Source organism: Coregonus clupeaformis, chromosome 9 (genome assembly GCF_020615455.1).
Source record: "Coregonus clupeaformis isolate EN_2021a chromosome 9, ASM2061545v1, whole genome shotgun sequence".
Lineage (NCBI taxonomy): Eukaryota > Metazoa > Chordata > Actinopteri > Salmoniformes > Salmonidae > Coregonus > Coregonus clupeaformis.
This window is the reverse complement of record NC_059200.1, coordinates 52843760-52859703: the sequence shown is the minus strand read 5'-3', so window position 1 is coordinate 52859703 and position 15944 is coordinate 52843760. Positions and strand designations below refer to the sequence as shown.

General features: G+C 44.8%; 1 protein-coding gene across 3 annotated transcripts in view; it reads right to left on the bottom strand.

The window, feature by feature from the left end:
• Positions 1-15944, bottom strand: part of zzef1 (zinc finger, ZZ-type with EF hand domain 1) — a 52959-nt gene that overhangs the window by 25220 nt on the left and 11795 nt on the right. For all 3 annotated transcript variants that reach the window (XM_041886676.2, XM_041886677.2, XM_041886678.2), the window contains exons 16-35: positions 15739-15872; positions 15543-15613; positions 15295-15409; positions 13287-13455; positions 12351-12472; positions 11967-12089; positions 8986-9155; positions 8591-8672; positions 7030-7231; positions 6709-6827; positions 6277-6526; positions 4542-4621; positions 3517-3607; positions 2807-3371; positions 2435-2599; positions 2146-2265; positions 1791-1952; positions 1309-1441; positions 559-697; positions 216-381 (exon numbers count right to left, since the gene is read on the bottom strand). In XM_041886676.2, coding sequence (XP_041742610.1) covers positions 216-381; positions 559-697; positions 1309-1441; positions 1791-1952; positions 2146-2265; positions 2435-2599; positions 2807-3371; positions 3517-3607; positions 4542-4621; positions 6277-6526; positions 6709-6827; positions 7030-7231; positions 8591-8672; positions 8986-9155; positions 11967-12089; positions 12351-12472; positions 13287-13455; positions 15295-15409; positions 15543-15613; positions 15739-15872 — 3178 coding nt within the window. The remainder of the gene's footprint in view (positions 1-215; positions 382-558; positions 698-1308; positions 1442-1790; positions 1953-2145; positions 2266-2434; positions 2600-2806; positions 3372-3516; positions 3608-4541; positions 4622-6276; positions 6527-6708; positions 6828-7029; positions 7232-8590; positions 8673-8985; positions 9156-11966; positions 12090-12350; positions 12473-13286; positions 13456-15294; positions 15410-15542; positions 15614-15738; positions 15873-15944) is intronic.

Sequence of the window (15944 nt, the reverse complement as noted above, 5' to 3'; positions counted from 1 at the left end):
GGAAAAACAAGAGACAGGGTGAGAGATGGTAAGCCGCTGCAGTACCTGTGCATTACCACCACACAGTCAATTCTACTGAGAAAGATATCAGCTTTAGCAGGTTTTAGACATTCGATAGAGAGACATAACATATATCAAGACATTATAAAGCCTCATTCATGCTTTTAGCATTATATCTAAAGTGTTTCCAAAACAAACATGGATTAATATATTACCTGTCAGGGTATTTCTTGGCATTGTAGCAGCCGAAGCAGAGGTCAAAGTCTTCACAGACATTACAGTTGATCCTGCTGCCCACGATGAGGCCCTGGCAGTGGTCACAGGCATACTCCATGTTCACCATCTCATGGTCGTCCTCGTGACCCTCCGGCTTGGCACCACCTAGACACACAGAGCCGGTTCAGTTAGTCTAGAGGAAAGATGTAACTGTTTTACGTTCTCGCGTTGAAGCTTAAACAAGACATTTCGGGGTATAAGTCCAGCTCTATACAGGTATACAGGTAGGGTGTGTGTGTGTGTGTATGTGTGCATGTGCAATGGGAGTGTGTGTGTACTCACTGAGGAAGCAGGTCTTGCACAGGTCCATGTCCATACACTGCAGACAGCGGTACCGGTGCCAGGGAGCCATCCTCTCACAGCCATCACAGGAGATCACCACGTTGAGCAGGTCACAGTAACGAGCTATGAACATGTGCATCTGAGGACAGGACAGGAAGGGGTTAACTACCTCAGCTTTTGGACAGTATCATGGACATGGTTGGGGTCAATTCCATTTCAATTAAAATTGTCCTCACTGCTTTTCAATGACAAAACAACACAAACACCTAAGATAATGTCAAAGATGGTCTAAGCTACAACATATGTGAAAATGAAAAAAAATCGAAGTTTACACGTTTTTCGATAATTGACGTTAGAAAAGTACAATAATTACAATTTATATTAACAAATAATAATAAAATAGTTTGACAACCCTGTTTGTAGGCTTTTAAATTATATCAAACTCACCCGTTGATATTTTCCAGTAATGAAGACATGGATGTCTCATGGTAGGGTGGGGTATGCAAAATAGGTCAACTTTGAACACCTCTATCCCCTAAATGTTTTGGCATTCAGTTCCAGAAAATCCCTTTCTGACCACATCTACCATTGCCAAAATGTATAAAAAGTTTTGTTCAAATCAAAAGGTCAAAAAGTGATTGAAATCAAATGGAACGACCCCCTATCCAATCCTCTCAGATCTACACAAGTGCCTAGGGGGTAGGGGCTAGGAATTGAGTATTTGGGATTTAGGGCCTGAGTCCGCTCTACCTTTCTCCTGTCCTCCATGGAACCCTCCTCGTCAATCTTGTCATACCACTTCTCAAACATCCCGTCCACACACTCGTCCATCCAGTCCCGGTTCTTCTTATAGTCTGCTATCTCATCCTCCTCCGTCCACTGACTGGGGACAACATCAGACAGGGTGGAAAATTAGATGGCCATTTTCTCACATTTAGGTAACATCCTACCTTCAGGTGATATCCTACCTTTTTTGTCTGGCTAATATCTAGCGTAGCATGGTCTTCAAATTAACACTGATAGTAGATATTTTCACAGGCCACAACACTCGCTCTTGTGGTGCATGAAGAAGGCTGTTGTGTCTAATGCTAAATATTAATGTTATGTGGCATACATTATTATGAAGATACAGTACGTGAACCCTTAGTGAAAAGCTACTATACAGCGCCACCACCACTCCACGCCACTAGTTGGCACCCTTCCTCTGTCCTCTGTCCCTCCTCAGACAGTACCTGATGGCGATGTCGTGTACGCTGATGTTCTCCTGGGACATGGTGAGGAGGAGGTCAGGTAGTTTGATCTGGAGGAACAGGGGGAGGTCCTGTACCTCCCAGCTCATGTCCAATAGATGCAGCAGGCAGGTCTGAACACAGGACAGGGCAGGCAGCAGGACCCTGGGGAGGGGAAGATACCAAATGAGTTATCAAATCAGGAGGAGAGAGCAGAATGGGTTTCACTTACTTTCTCTATGCTCCCAAATACACAATTCTTTATCATCCTTATAAATGTCTTATTACAAGCCTTATAACATGTTATGTCTCTCTATGTAGCACATGTTCAACTGAACAGGGATGAATTAATACATACTTCTCGTTGAGACTGCTGAAGCCTTGTACTGCCTCCACCAGCATGAGGACTAGTCGATGGTAGGACCTCCTCACCTTCTCTCTCAGCTCCTGCCCACTTCCAGACAACTGGGAGAAATAACTGCCCAGGGAAAACAAACAAACAAACCCTGAATGAGTGTCTTAACAGGAAAATTAGGTGGAAATAGATTATTATATCAATACATCTCAATCAGACCCTTATGTATGCAATCCTGAAGCCGTTATGGCAGCTACATTACACATATCAGTATTTATAGGGTCAGACGGACCTGGTGAAGTCTTTCTGGCAAGCCAGCAGTTCCTGTAGGAACAGAATGCAGGGGGCCTGGAAGAGGTGTGGTTTCCCCAGGGACAGTAAACACTGCTGCACCGTCTCCAGGACCTTACAAACACTCTGAGCCTGGGCCTTGTTCAAGGACAGCGTCTGCCGGACACTGCACAGGTAGATAAATACACATACAAAAACAAAGGCTTAGCAAAACATAAATCACAACATTGGAACTAGAGAGCAAGTTTGTTCAATCTAACAGTTTAAGAACGACAATATAATAACACATTTGTAAAAATCACTGCTTCCTAATCAACAAAGCCAAACAATGAACCCTTCCCGTGCCCAGTGTGTGGATGACAGTGACACATACCTGACAGTAGTCAGTGTCTGGTCCTTCATGAAGTTGATGATGTGTTTGAGGAGAGGGTAGCGTTCCTTGACAGAGGGGGCAGAGCGAGGCTCTTCCACGGAGCGCAAGGAGAGGAGGCGGAGGCGGCCCCGGCTGAAGGAGGGAGCCTTCCGGGGGAAGGTGGAGGGGGATGCAGGCTCCGCTGCCCCTGGCTGGTAGGACAGGCTCTCTGTGGAGCCCAGTAGGCCCTGGCTGGAGGGGCCCGGCCCTGGGTCAGAAACTGTCGAACCCTGGGGATGGACCCGGAAGGAATGAGGGTAGCCTGGTCCAGGTACTGGGCCTACAGCTCCAGATCCAGCCCTTGCCTCACAGCCCCCCACCTCGGAGCCTGCTGCATGGGAGGACTGGGCTCCCAACGAGGGGCTGGGCAGGAAGTCCCCCTCTGATATGGAGCTGGAGCGGAAGAGTGGAGGCTGTAAGACAGCACTGCCCTCTGCTGCCCTGGAGGAGTCAGTGTCCAAGTGAGAAGAAGCGCCACTAGGGGGGAATCTCAACAACAGATAGGCCTTCCCAAGAAGCATCTCAGCTAGAGGAGAAGGAAGGGGCAGGAGGGAGAGATTGAAACATAAAATATACATAGAGAAGCATTTGTCCATAAATATGCATGATTCTAGTTAAGAGATTCGTATCAGTACGTTTCAAATACAAATCAAAAGGGTTGTAGTGCTCACCGAGACCATCCATGGTTACTTCACCGTGGCCCTCCTCTTTGTCCTCAGAGACATTCATTTTGCCCACCAGATACCGCTGCTTCATCTCCAACTGAAAACAACAGAAGAAAACACAACACTCACACCACTGATAGGTCAAATCAAATCAAATTTTATTGGCCACATGCGCCGAATACAACAGGTGCAGACATTACAGTGAAATGCTTACTTACAGCCCTTAACCAACAGTGCATTTATTTTTAATAAAAAAAGTAGAATAAAACAAAAAAGTGTTCAGAAAATAAAGAGCAGAAGTAAAATAAAATAACAGTAGGGAGGCTATATATACAGGGGGGTACCGGTGCAGAGTCAATGTGCGGGGGCACCGGCTAGTTGAGGTAGTTGAGGTAATATGTACATGTGGGTAGAGTTAAAGTGACTATGCATAAATAATTAACAGAGTAGCAGCAGCGTAAAAAGATGGGGGTGGGGGGGGCAGTGCAAATAGTCCGGGTAGCCATGATTAGCTGTTCAGGAGTCTTATGGTTTGGGGGTAGAAGCTGTTGAGAAGTCTTTTGGACCTAGACTTGGCACTCCGGTACCGCTTTCCGTGCGGTAGCAGAGAGAACAGTCTATGACTAGGGTGTCTGGAGTATTTGACAATTGTTAGGGCCTTCCTCTGACACTGCCTGGTATAGAGGTCCTGGATGGCAGGAAGCTTGGCCCCAGTGATGTACTGGGCTGTATGCACTACCCTCTGTAGTGCCTTGCGGTCGGAAGCCAAGCAGTTGTCATACCAGGCGGTGATGCAACCAGTCAGGATGCTCTCGATGGCGCAGCTGTATAATTTTTTGAGGATCTGAGGACCCATGCCAAATCTTTTCAGTCTCCTGAGGGGGAATAGGCTTTGTCGTGCCCTCTTCACGACTGTCTTGGTGTGTTTGGTGCCTTTGATTGTGTGTTATTTGTGATTCTTTCTTTTGTCTTCTGTGTGGTATTAAATTGTATAGAAAATGAGTTTAATGACTCATTCAAAAGACACTCACCATCCATGTTTTGATGCTCTCAGCCAGTGAGAAGACCTGCAGAAAGTCTTCACTCAGACTCCCCTGACCACCCTGGCTGGCTACTCGTACAGAAAAGGGGGGAGTGGGAGAAATGGGAAGGAACATAAGTCAATTCACCATCCAAATTCAACATCTGTGAATCTAGTTAAAACAGTGGATATCAACAGTGCTCAGCACATAACAACCATGAGTGGGCTTAGCGTCCTGTTCTCACTGGCCACCAGTAAGCCTTTTCCCGTTTTCTAAACATCCATACAAGATCATAATACGGATGTGGTCCAGGAGGGGCCAGTTTTGTCCACAGGCGGTCCCAGAAGGCAGGCTGCAAAGCGGGCTGCAAAGCCCACATCCAGGGAGCATGGGCCTCCAAGTACCTGCTGAAGTTCTGGATGCCATTTTCTTTTGCCCCTTTTTCTCCCCAATTTCGTGATATCCAATTGGTAGTTCCAGTCTTATCTCATCGCTGCAACTCCCTTACCTACTCAGGAGAGGCGAAGGTCAAAAGCCATGCGTCCTCCGAAACACGACCCTGCCAAGCCGCACTGCTTCTTGCCACACTGCTCGCTTAACCCGGAAGCCAGCCACACCAATGTGTCGGAGGAAACACTGTCAGCATGCATGCGCCCGGCCCGCCACAGGAGTCACTAGAGCGCGATGGGACAAGGACATCCCGGCCGGCCAAACCCTCTCCTAACCCGGACGACGCTGGGCCAATTGTGCGCCACCTCATGGGTCTCCCGGTCGCGGCTGGCTGCGACACAGCCCAGAATCGAACCTGGGTCTGTAGGGACGCCTCAAGCACTGCGATGCAGTGCCTTAGACCGCTGCGCCACTCGGGAGGCCCACTATTTTCATTTTTGCACGTCATCTCCACCTCCCCATTAAGCTAAAAGATGACGTGGACATGACTATCCCCTGGCCGTTCTTCAGGGAGGTGAGATGGCTGAATGCAGAATCTTCAACGTTTATGATTAGATTACTTTCCAGCGTTAGGGTCTCTAATCTTTGCAGGCCAAAGAAACTATTCTCTGTAATCTGAGAGACCTTGTTAGTCATTAGGTTTAGGAATGTAGATCTTAAATGTAAAGTCCACAATAGTGATATCATTCCAACCGTTCCAGATTTATCCAGCAACCGAACTGCTCTGAGGGGATTTTTGCGATCTGACAGCGTCACAAGGAAAGTATTTTCAGCCATGTGACAGGACTCTTCTATGTGTCACAAAGCACATTTAACTCAGGGACAACATTGAAATCAGCAAGAACTATCATGTTGGTGAGATTCTTCAAATAATGTATCAAGCTCAGATTAATGGTCGCCTTAACACCAGTATAAAAGCTGATGTTGAGCACCTCAAGCCTTTGAGTATCTCATTGCAGATACTGCGTCGTTCCCAGAGTCATGGTTCTATAAATTAAGTTATGTGATAGTCTCAATACTGTTTCACAAACAGACTAAAAGGAAATGCTTTTCTCATTGAAAGAAACATAACGCAACTTGGAGACATTCGAATGCCACAGTACATTTCGCGTAAGGTTTTCGTGTAGCACATCCGGAGAAGATTATATGGACATTTAGAAAATGTGAAAAGGCGTCCTGCTTTAGAAAATGGGAAAAGGGGTGAGGCGAACAGGGCGCTAAAAGCCATTTTTGTAATTATCAAATAAATTCAATTAATCACTCAATCAATCCATCACCCTAATTATTTAATTACCATAGATCCTGAGAGCCTGGTTGAGGGCTGGCGTGTGGTAAATCATGGCTGAAAAGATGGCATTCACCGCCATGTCAGCCTTCCACCCCGCAACTATCTCGTTCCTAATTGGCTGCTTCTTGCAGGCCAGCATGAGGCTTTTCATCAACTCAGTCCTGCCGTCTAGTGGCTCCTCTGTCGGGTTCCAGTGACCAAAGTCATCACAGAATCTCATGAACCAATCAGAACAACCTGACTGGCATGTCTTCACCTGATTCACAGAGCAAGAGAGAACGTTAGAAAGTGTCGTAACCATACATATACAATAAAATACTTTTCCATTTCATTCTGTGGCTGCAATATGATGTGACCTGCATTTATGCATTGGCATTCAGCTATCGAGTGAAAGGTCTTTACAAATATAAACACTGACTCAGTGCTTGTACACCATACCTCATCTGTATGGACGTGGGGAGATTCAATGAGTCCGTGTCTGAAGACAGGCTTCCACAGAGGAGAGGACAGGACGTGGGCCATCTTCCCAGCAGGAAGCTCCTTCACACTGCGGATCTCTGATGACAACATATCACATATGATCAAAAACCACATATACTAGAGACTAGGGAGTAGTTTTCGGTGCAGGCCTTAGTTTGAATTAGGGGAAAGAACAAAAATGGGGAGATTTTTGTTCTTTGTCTCTCTCTCCATCGCTCTCTCGCCCCCTACCTCCTTCCCTCCCCCCTCAGAATCCCTCTCCCCATCCCTTCCTCTCACCGTGGGGTGATTTGAGGGCCATGGTCCTGGAGGCCAGGCGGCCCATGAGTCGGGCCACCAGGAGCTGCAGGTCTGACATCCAGGACACGGTGATATCAGGCAGGCCGTGGGCCGTCACTGTGAACTTATAGCCCCACTCGTTGTTGCTGCTGTCTGAGTGGAACAGGAACTGCAGCTGGGGCCCAGCCTCAAACGTCACCTTCTGTGGAGCAAACAACACGATGGAGAACTGTCATTACCACAGACAGGGGAGAAGATGCCTGTAATGTCTCGGGTAGCCGTGGTTACCTGCGCACACTGTTCCTGTTGCGCACAATCACAAAAACGGAAACAATTTCCGCATCCAAAAACCAACAAGCCAATCACCCTGAAGAGCCTGACTTACTGCGCCTCTGAAGGAGTCATATAGGCTATCCAGTGCCCTATAGATTGGGAAGACCACACGCGCACTGAGAACACGGATCACAGAACACAAAAGCTCTATTAGACGCAAGGATGACAACTACACTCTAGCAGTGTAGTTGCCGGGGCGGCAGGTAGCTTAGTGGTTAAGAGCGTTGTGCCAGTAACCGAAAGGTTGCTGGTTCTAATCCCCGAGCCAACTAGGTGAAAAATCTGTCGATGTGCCCTTGAGCAAGGCACTTAACCCTAATTGCTCCTGTAAGTCGCTCTGGATAAGAGCGTCTGCTAAATGACTAAAATGTAAATGTAAATGTTATCCTGCAACAACACACAGTCAATGAACTAAAGTTCTGGGCAATAGAGAAAATGCAGAGGAATGAGAGAGGGGGTGATTTTTACAGTTTCCTACTACAAAAATATACGGCCGATCCCCACGGACTAAACAAACTAGAACTAAACAGTTTTCTAGTATACCTAGACTGACTAGTATAGCCTCTTGTGTATTTTCCTTGTTTTTCTGAGTTTTTGATGATTGCTATAGTCTCTTTTTTATAATAATAATAATAATAATATGCCATTTAGCAGACGCTTTTATCCAAAGCGACTTACAGTCATGCGTGCATACATTTTTGTGTATGGGTGGTCCCGGGGATCGAACCCACTACCTTGGCGTTACAAGGGCCGTGCTCTACCAGCTGAGCTACAGAGGACCACATTTATAGAACGTGTTTTATGCACCAGTGCATATACTGTTCTTTACGCACACAACTAACTCAGATTATCCCTTTACACTCTTCCTTTGTATATATTCCTGTGTGTTATTTTTCATGTTGCCTCTATACACTGACGTGATAATGTTGTAAATATGTTTTGTATATAGTTTATTTTCCTGTCATGTGACATTTACTTGTCCCCGCTTCTATTTCTAGAGATACGTCAGCTTCCGTCCACAACGCTGCCAGAGGACGACTCTAGTAGTCGAAACACATTGCGGTTGTGCGTCCTCATGTACAATGCTGAGCTGCTCCTATATGTAGTCTTGTGTAAATATTTTCTGTTAATTGTTCACTAAAGTTTACTGCTCGTCTTTTTTTCTTGGATTACCTGCCATTTATGGGCATACCTTCCCACTGCCCTAATCTCAGCCGTGATTACCTACCTTTGGCCATTTCTCAGTCCCGACCTTCATGTCGTAACGGACCTTCCCTCCTCTGGCGTCTGTGAACTCTAGGTAGTCGTATCTGCCAGGATTCAAGAGAACGCTACATGAGGTAATGGAAATGTAAAGAGATTTCCTTCATCTCTTGATGATATTATGTCACATGAAGAGGAATTCAAATAATTACACGCATGCAAACAGTTGGTCTTCAGATATGCTAAGAATAAGTATCTGATAAGGCATACTCTTCAATGAAAAGAACAGAATAGAGAGAGAGGAAGAAAAGAGAGATAAAGAGAGGAGAGAGAGAAAAAGACAGAGAGAAAGAGAGGAGAGAGAGAGAAAAACAGAGAGAAAGAGAGAGAGACAGAATGGTGTGTGGATGATATGCTCACCTCTTCTCAGTCTCACTGCGTTCGTCAAACTCCACCTCGAAGGAAGTGGCCCCGGGGCAGGCGAAGATGGTGGTCTCGTGTCTGCTGTTCTCGTAGTTATGAGGAGACTCCATGTTCCAGGTCCTCAGGACCACCGGCTGCTGGGGCTGCTGGCAGCTCTCCAGGTCCACCTGGCAGGGACACAACACATCCCACATTAACATAACATCTAGGGTTGCAAATTTGCGGTAACTTTCCATAAATTCCTTGGTTTTCCAGAAATCCTGGTTGGAGGATTCCCAGATTTTCTCCATATTCTCTCATATTGGGACAGTTGCCGGAATGTTGCAACCGTAATCACATCAGACAAACACAGCACATGGGTTTATTCGGTTCCTTTAACCCAGGGGTGTCAAACGTACGGCCTGCGGGCCGGATCAGGCCCGCAAACGGGTTTAATCCGGCCCGCAAGATGATTTTTAAAAAAAAATAAAAAAATGAAAAAAAATTGTAAAGTATAAATATGCGCTGCAATTTTTCAATTATATAAACTGCTGTTCCAATTGTGTCCACTGGATGGAGCAATAGCAATTGTGTTAAGCAAGCAAACTGTTTATACCGGGGCAGAGCAAGTAGGTCAAGCACGTGCAGCCAATGAGCTACTTTGTTTTGCCCGCGATATTTATTACGGCTTCTACTTTTAACATTATGTGCTTTGGCACCCTCATTGCCCCAATATGTCTCTGTCAAAAAAGAGAAAAGTGGTCGCAGAGTGCAGAGTGTTCCAAGAAAAATGGTCATCCTATTTAATCACGGAATTGAATGGGAAAGCTGTATGTTTGGTGTGTTCAGAGCATGTTGCAGTGCTGAAAGAATATAACCTTCGTCGCCACTATGTGAGTCTTCATGCCGACAAATATGACAACTTTCAAGGACAGCGGAGATGAGAGAAGGTGAATGAACTGTTGGCGGGTCTGAAGAAACAGCAGTCTGTGTTTACTCACAGCCGAGACATCAGTGACGCTGCAGTGAAAGCTAGCTACCTCATTGCTAATGAAATCGCAGTGGCTTCAAAACCATTTAGTGAGGGTGAATTTGTAAAAACATGCATGATGAAGGCAGCGGAGATTGTGTGCCCTGAAAAGCGGCAGGCTTTTTGCAAATATCAGCCTGACAAGAAACACAGTTGCAGACAGGATTTCCGATCTTTCAGTGGATTTGGACAGCCAGTTGAAGCAAAAAGTAAAGTCATTTATTGCGTTTTCGGTTGCAATTGATGAAAGCACGGACATTACAGATGTTGCACAACTGGCCATTTTTTCATCCGCGGAGTTGATGACACATTGACCGTCACCGAGGAGTTCGTGGAGTTGGTGCCGATGACAGATACAACGACAGCAGCTGATATTTTTACCGCACTCGTCGGGCGCGCTGGACAGGGTCGGAGTGGACTGGTCCCGCGCTGTCAGCCTGGCTACAGATGGTGCGCCCTCAATGATCGGGAAAAAAGCAGGCGTTGTGACAAAGTTCAGAGAGAAAGTGCAATCTGCAAATGGAGGACGTGATTTTTTGACTTTTCACTGTATTTTGCACCAGGAGGCTTTGTGTTGCAAGTCATTAAAGATGGATAACGTCATGAAGGTGGTCATCCAAACTGTTAATTTCATCGATCCAGAAGCCTGAATCACCGTCAGTTTGACAGCCTTCTCAGAGAGAAAGACCACATCTATGGCCTGCCATACCACACTGAGGTAAGATGGTTAAGCCGAGGTGCTGTGCTGAGGCGTTTCTTTGATTTACGAGAAGAAATTGAACAGTTCATGGAAGAAAAGGGCAAACCAGTGTTAGAATTTCATTCCGCAGAATGGATGCCGGACCTTGCATTTATGGTGGATGTTACAGAGCACCTGAATAACTTGAACAAACAGCTGCAAGGGCGCAACAAAGTTGTCACGCAGTATTATGACAGCATACGTTCTTTCAAGTTGAAGCTGTCATTGTGGGAGACGCAACTTGCCGGTGGTGATGCAGCTCACTTCTCCTGTCTGAAAAATGTGTGCGCGACCCAACATGTGGCAGACATGAAGCGGTTCAAAGATAAAATAACGGGACTGTTACGGGAGTTTGAGCAACGCTTTCAGATTTATGTTTATATGTTTTTATGTTGATGTGCTATTGTTTTTAATTGTTTTTATTTTATTTGTATATTTAACCTATTCTTGACTCTGTGGTTCTTGCACTTGTTTGGGGAACAGGATTTCATTATTTTTATCTACATTTCTGCCTGAGAAATGACACCCTGATATAGTTCTGTGATCTGTGAAACAGTTCTGTTAATCACTGAGGCATTGTGTGTTTGTGTGTTCTTTGTCCTCAGAACTTTCAAATAACTTGAGGTGATTTATGATTAATAGTGATGTTGTGCTTTTGGACACTGTCCTCAGGCTCCAGCTTTATGTTTATATGTTTTTATGTTGATGTGCTATTGTTTTTAATTGATTTTATTTTATTTGTATATTTAACCTATTCTTGACTCTGTGGTTCTTGCACTTGTTTCGGGAACAGGATTTCATTATTTTTATCTACATTTCTGCCTGAGAAATGACACCCTGATATAGTTCTGTGATCTGTGAAACAGTTCTGTTAATCACTGAGGCATTGTGTGTTTGTGTGTTCTTTTTCTTTAGAATTTTCAAATAAACTTGACGTGTTTTATGATTAATAGTGATGTTGTGCTTGTACTATTTTGGACACACTGTCCTCAGGCTCCAGCTTTATGTTGTATGTTGATCGTATTAAAACAAAGAAAACAATCTGAAGTTGTTGTTTTTAAGTTATATATACCATGATTTTTCCGGTCCGGCCCACTTGGGAATAGATTTTCCTCCATGTGGCCCCTGAGCTAAAATGAGTTTGACACCCCTGCTTTAACCCAAACCATATAGTTCTTCATGACACCAAAACCGTCCAAGTGCTCTATGGTAGTATTAAGGTTGACTGACCTTCGAGAAGATGTCTCCCGTCTCACTGGAGAGGTTTTTAAGCAGCTCAACCAGAGAGGAGAAACTGGTGAGCAGAATACAGTGAGGGATGTCCAGGTAACACAGCTCCAAAAAGAAGATCATCTGACAGAGACAGACAGACACAGAGGGTTGGTATTAGCATTTAGCATTAACCTCTGATAGACGAGAAGGTTAGCATGAGCATTAAGCGTCTCTCTGGATCAGTGTGATGGTACAGTTAGCTAGTTCAATGCTGGATAACTGCTGGATAACTACTAAATATCCAGATTCGCAGAACTGACTATTGAATGAGTGACGTAGCACCCAGTAAGTGATAAGAGGCAGGGGAGTTTTTCCACAGTGATAGAAACAAAGAGAGTGTACCATCTGTCTGGTGGCCATGGCCAGGATGGATCCACTGAGTTTGTCAGTGATCTCAGCTCCACCGTATCTCTGCAGCAGGCCTCCCAGCACTGTCTTAGTGCTGCCCAGGAACTGATCCACATCTACAGGGACAGAGAAGAGACACACTCTTTATTCACTGTGGATCTCTGTAATTTAATTCATTTACAGATGCCCTTCAACCTCACAAAGTGTAATTAAAGGAGTGGTTCACTTTTTTTTCTCTCCCAAAATCCCTATTTTTTAAGGAAATGGCATGTTATAGACACTTTGGGGGAATTTACTTGGTTTTGAGTAACTTACTCTGCCGCAATAGACTTCCTCATTGCCCGTTCTGCAGTATGGGAGCTTCGGATAAACATGAACAAAGGTTCCAAAAATACCAAAATATGTCCCTTTTAGAAACCGCAAAGCTCTTAGCAGGTCATTAGATGTTGCACACATGAAATTGTGTCATTCCAAACTTTATCCGCATAGTTATATTCCGTTTTGTTGGACTTCAGCGTTACATGTGCGAGCATTTGCTGTTTCTAAACAGACTTATTTGGGTGTTTTTGGAGCCTTTGTTCATGTTTATCCATGGCTCCCATACTGCAGAACAAACAATGAGGAAGTCCATTGCAGGTGGGGTAAGTTTCCCCAAACCAAGTAAAATTGCACAAAAAAAGTGTTTGGACCCTACTATAACAAGCTATTTACATTAAAAAATAAAAAATAGTTAAAAAAAGTGAATCACTCCTTTAATTCAATGATCCACTCTACCATCCATCGACAGCATTGTCCTATGTAATAACAAATCAATGACATGCTGTTCATTTATTCCTCTTCAACTAACAAACTAACTAACTAACTAACTAAGGAGAGCCTGTACAAAGGGATATTAAAAGTACCGGTAAGACATATTGGTGAGACACTTACACTTGAGGAGGATATCCCTGGCCAGGTCTGCAGCGGTGGGGGCTGCAGCAGCCCCTCCTTTGAGTTGAAGGTAACACCAGGAGAGCAGGCTGCCCTGCAGAGCCCAGAACAGAGACAGTAGCACCTTCCTGCTAGCCCCACCACTCAGATCCACCATCATCACCTCACACTGACAGAGGGAGAGAGAGATAGACATACAGAAGAGATGACCTAAATTAACATGACATTTTGTCATTACAGTTTGGAATGAGGTGAAGGAAACTGCCCAAAACAGGTGCACTGTTGAGGCCATTTGCTCCACTAGGGGCTAAAAGGATTATGGTTAAGTAAGTAAAGTCATTATAGTTGGTGTATAGTGCCTTGCAAAAGTATTCATCCCCTTTGGCGTTTTTCCTATTTTGTTGCATTACAACCTGTAATTTAAATGGATTTTTATTTGGATTTTATGTAATGGACATACACAAAATAGTGTGAAATGAAAAGTGAAATGAAAAAAATAACTAAATAATGGAAAAGTGGTGCGTGCATATGTATTCACCCCATTTGCAATGAAACCCCTAAATAAGATCTGGTGCAACCAATTACCTTCAGAAGTCACATAATTAGTTAAATAAAGTCCACCTGTGTGCAATCTAAGTGTCACATGATCTATCACATGATCTCAGTATATATACACCTGTTCTGAAAGGCCCCAGAGTCTGCAACACCACTAAGCAAGGGGCACCACCAAGCAAGCGGCACCATGAAGACCAAGGAGCTCTCCAAACAGGTCAGGGACAAAGTTGTGGAGAAGTACAGATCAGGGTTGGGTTATAAAAAAAATATCAGAAACTTTGAACATCCCATGGAGCACCGTTAAATCCATTATTAAAAAATGGCCAAGAGAGGGCTGCCCACCAAAACTCACGGACCAGGCAAGGAGGGCATTAATCAGAGAGGCAACAAAGAGACCAAAGATAACCCTGAAGGAGCTGCAAAGCTCCACAGCAGAGATTGGAGTATCTGTCCATAGGACCACCTTAAGCCGTACACTCCACAGAGCAGGGCTTTATGGAAGTGGCCAGAAAAAAGCCATTGCTTCAAGAAATAAATAAGCAAACACGTTTGGTGTTCGCCAAAAGCCATGTGGGAGACTCCCCAAACATATGGAAGAAGGTACTCTGGTCAGATGAGACTAAAATTTAGCTTTTTGGCCATCAAGGAAAATTCTATGTCTTGCGCAAAACCAACACCTCTCATCACCCCGAGAACACCATCCCTACAGTGAAGCATGGTGGTGGCAGCATCATGCTGTGGGGATGTTTTTCATCGGCAGGGACTGGGAAACTTGTCAGAATTGAAGGAATGATGGATGGCACTAAATACAGGGAAATTCTTGAGGGAAACCTGTTTCAGTCTTCCAGAGATTTGAGACTGGGACTGAGGTTCACCTTCCAGCAGGACAATGACCCTAAGCATACTGCTAAAGCAACACTCGAGTGGTTTAAGGGGAAACATTTAAATGTCTTGGAATGGCCTAGTCAAAGCCCAGACCTCAATCCAATAGAGAATCTGTGGTATGACTTAAAGATTGCTGTACACCAGTGGAACCCATCCAACTTGAAGGAGCTGGGTCAGTTTTGCCTTGAAGAATGGGCAAAATTCCCAGTGGCTAGATGTGCCAAGCTTATAGAGACATACCCCAAGAAACTTGCAGCTGTAATTGCTGCAAAAGGTGGCTCTACAAAGTATTGACTTTGGGGGGGTGAATAGTTATGCATGCTCAAGTTCTGTTTTTTTGTCTTATTACTTGTTTGTTTCACAAGAAAAAAATATTTTGCATCTTCAAAGTGGTAGGCATGTTGTGTAAATCAAATGATACAAACCCCCCCAAAAATCCATTTTAATTCCAGGTTGTAAGGCTACAAAATAGGAAAAATGCCAAGTGGGGTGAATACTTTCGCAAGCCACTGTATAACTGTATGGGATGAAAGAAAAAGGGAAGTGGGGGGGGGGAATGACGACTCACTTCCCGAGTGGCCACCAGTAGCAGGGTCTCCATGACACTGAGGATGGGGCTGATGTCAAAGTCTGAAGGAGCTCCTTTAGGAGGAAGAAGGAGAAGGCCACTGGGATCCTGGTCACTGTAGTAGAGGAAGGGAAGACAACTGAGCACTAATTCACCTATTGTGTGTGTGTGTGTGTGTGTGTGTGTGTGTGTGTGTGTGTGTGTGTGTGTGTGTGTGTGTGTGTGTGTGTGTGTGTGTACATTATTACCTGAAGTAATTACAAAGCGATTCAAACGTCAGCTTCACAGACTCTGGCTGATCCTCCTCTGTGATGTTTTTCTGAAACAATTAAAAAGAGAATATCGTGCACAGCTGTTAACAACAACTTCAACAGAAACAGCACAAAGTTCACCCATTGCCAATGGTCTGTCAGCAGCAGATGGAGCTCTTTCCCAGTCACTCACCATCATGTGGAAGAGTTTGTCTCTTCTGCTGTGTTTGTCAGGGAAGAAGATGGCTGCTCCGTTCAGAATGGCTTTCACTGCCTCCTTCCTCAGGGCTTTGTCCACCGTCCCCTCAGCCTCTGGACCGTCCACTACTGCTCAACACAACAACACAATTACAACAACTTTAAACCTTCTCCACTTCCAATACTCTTAATACAAGTCTC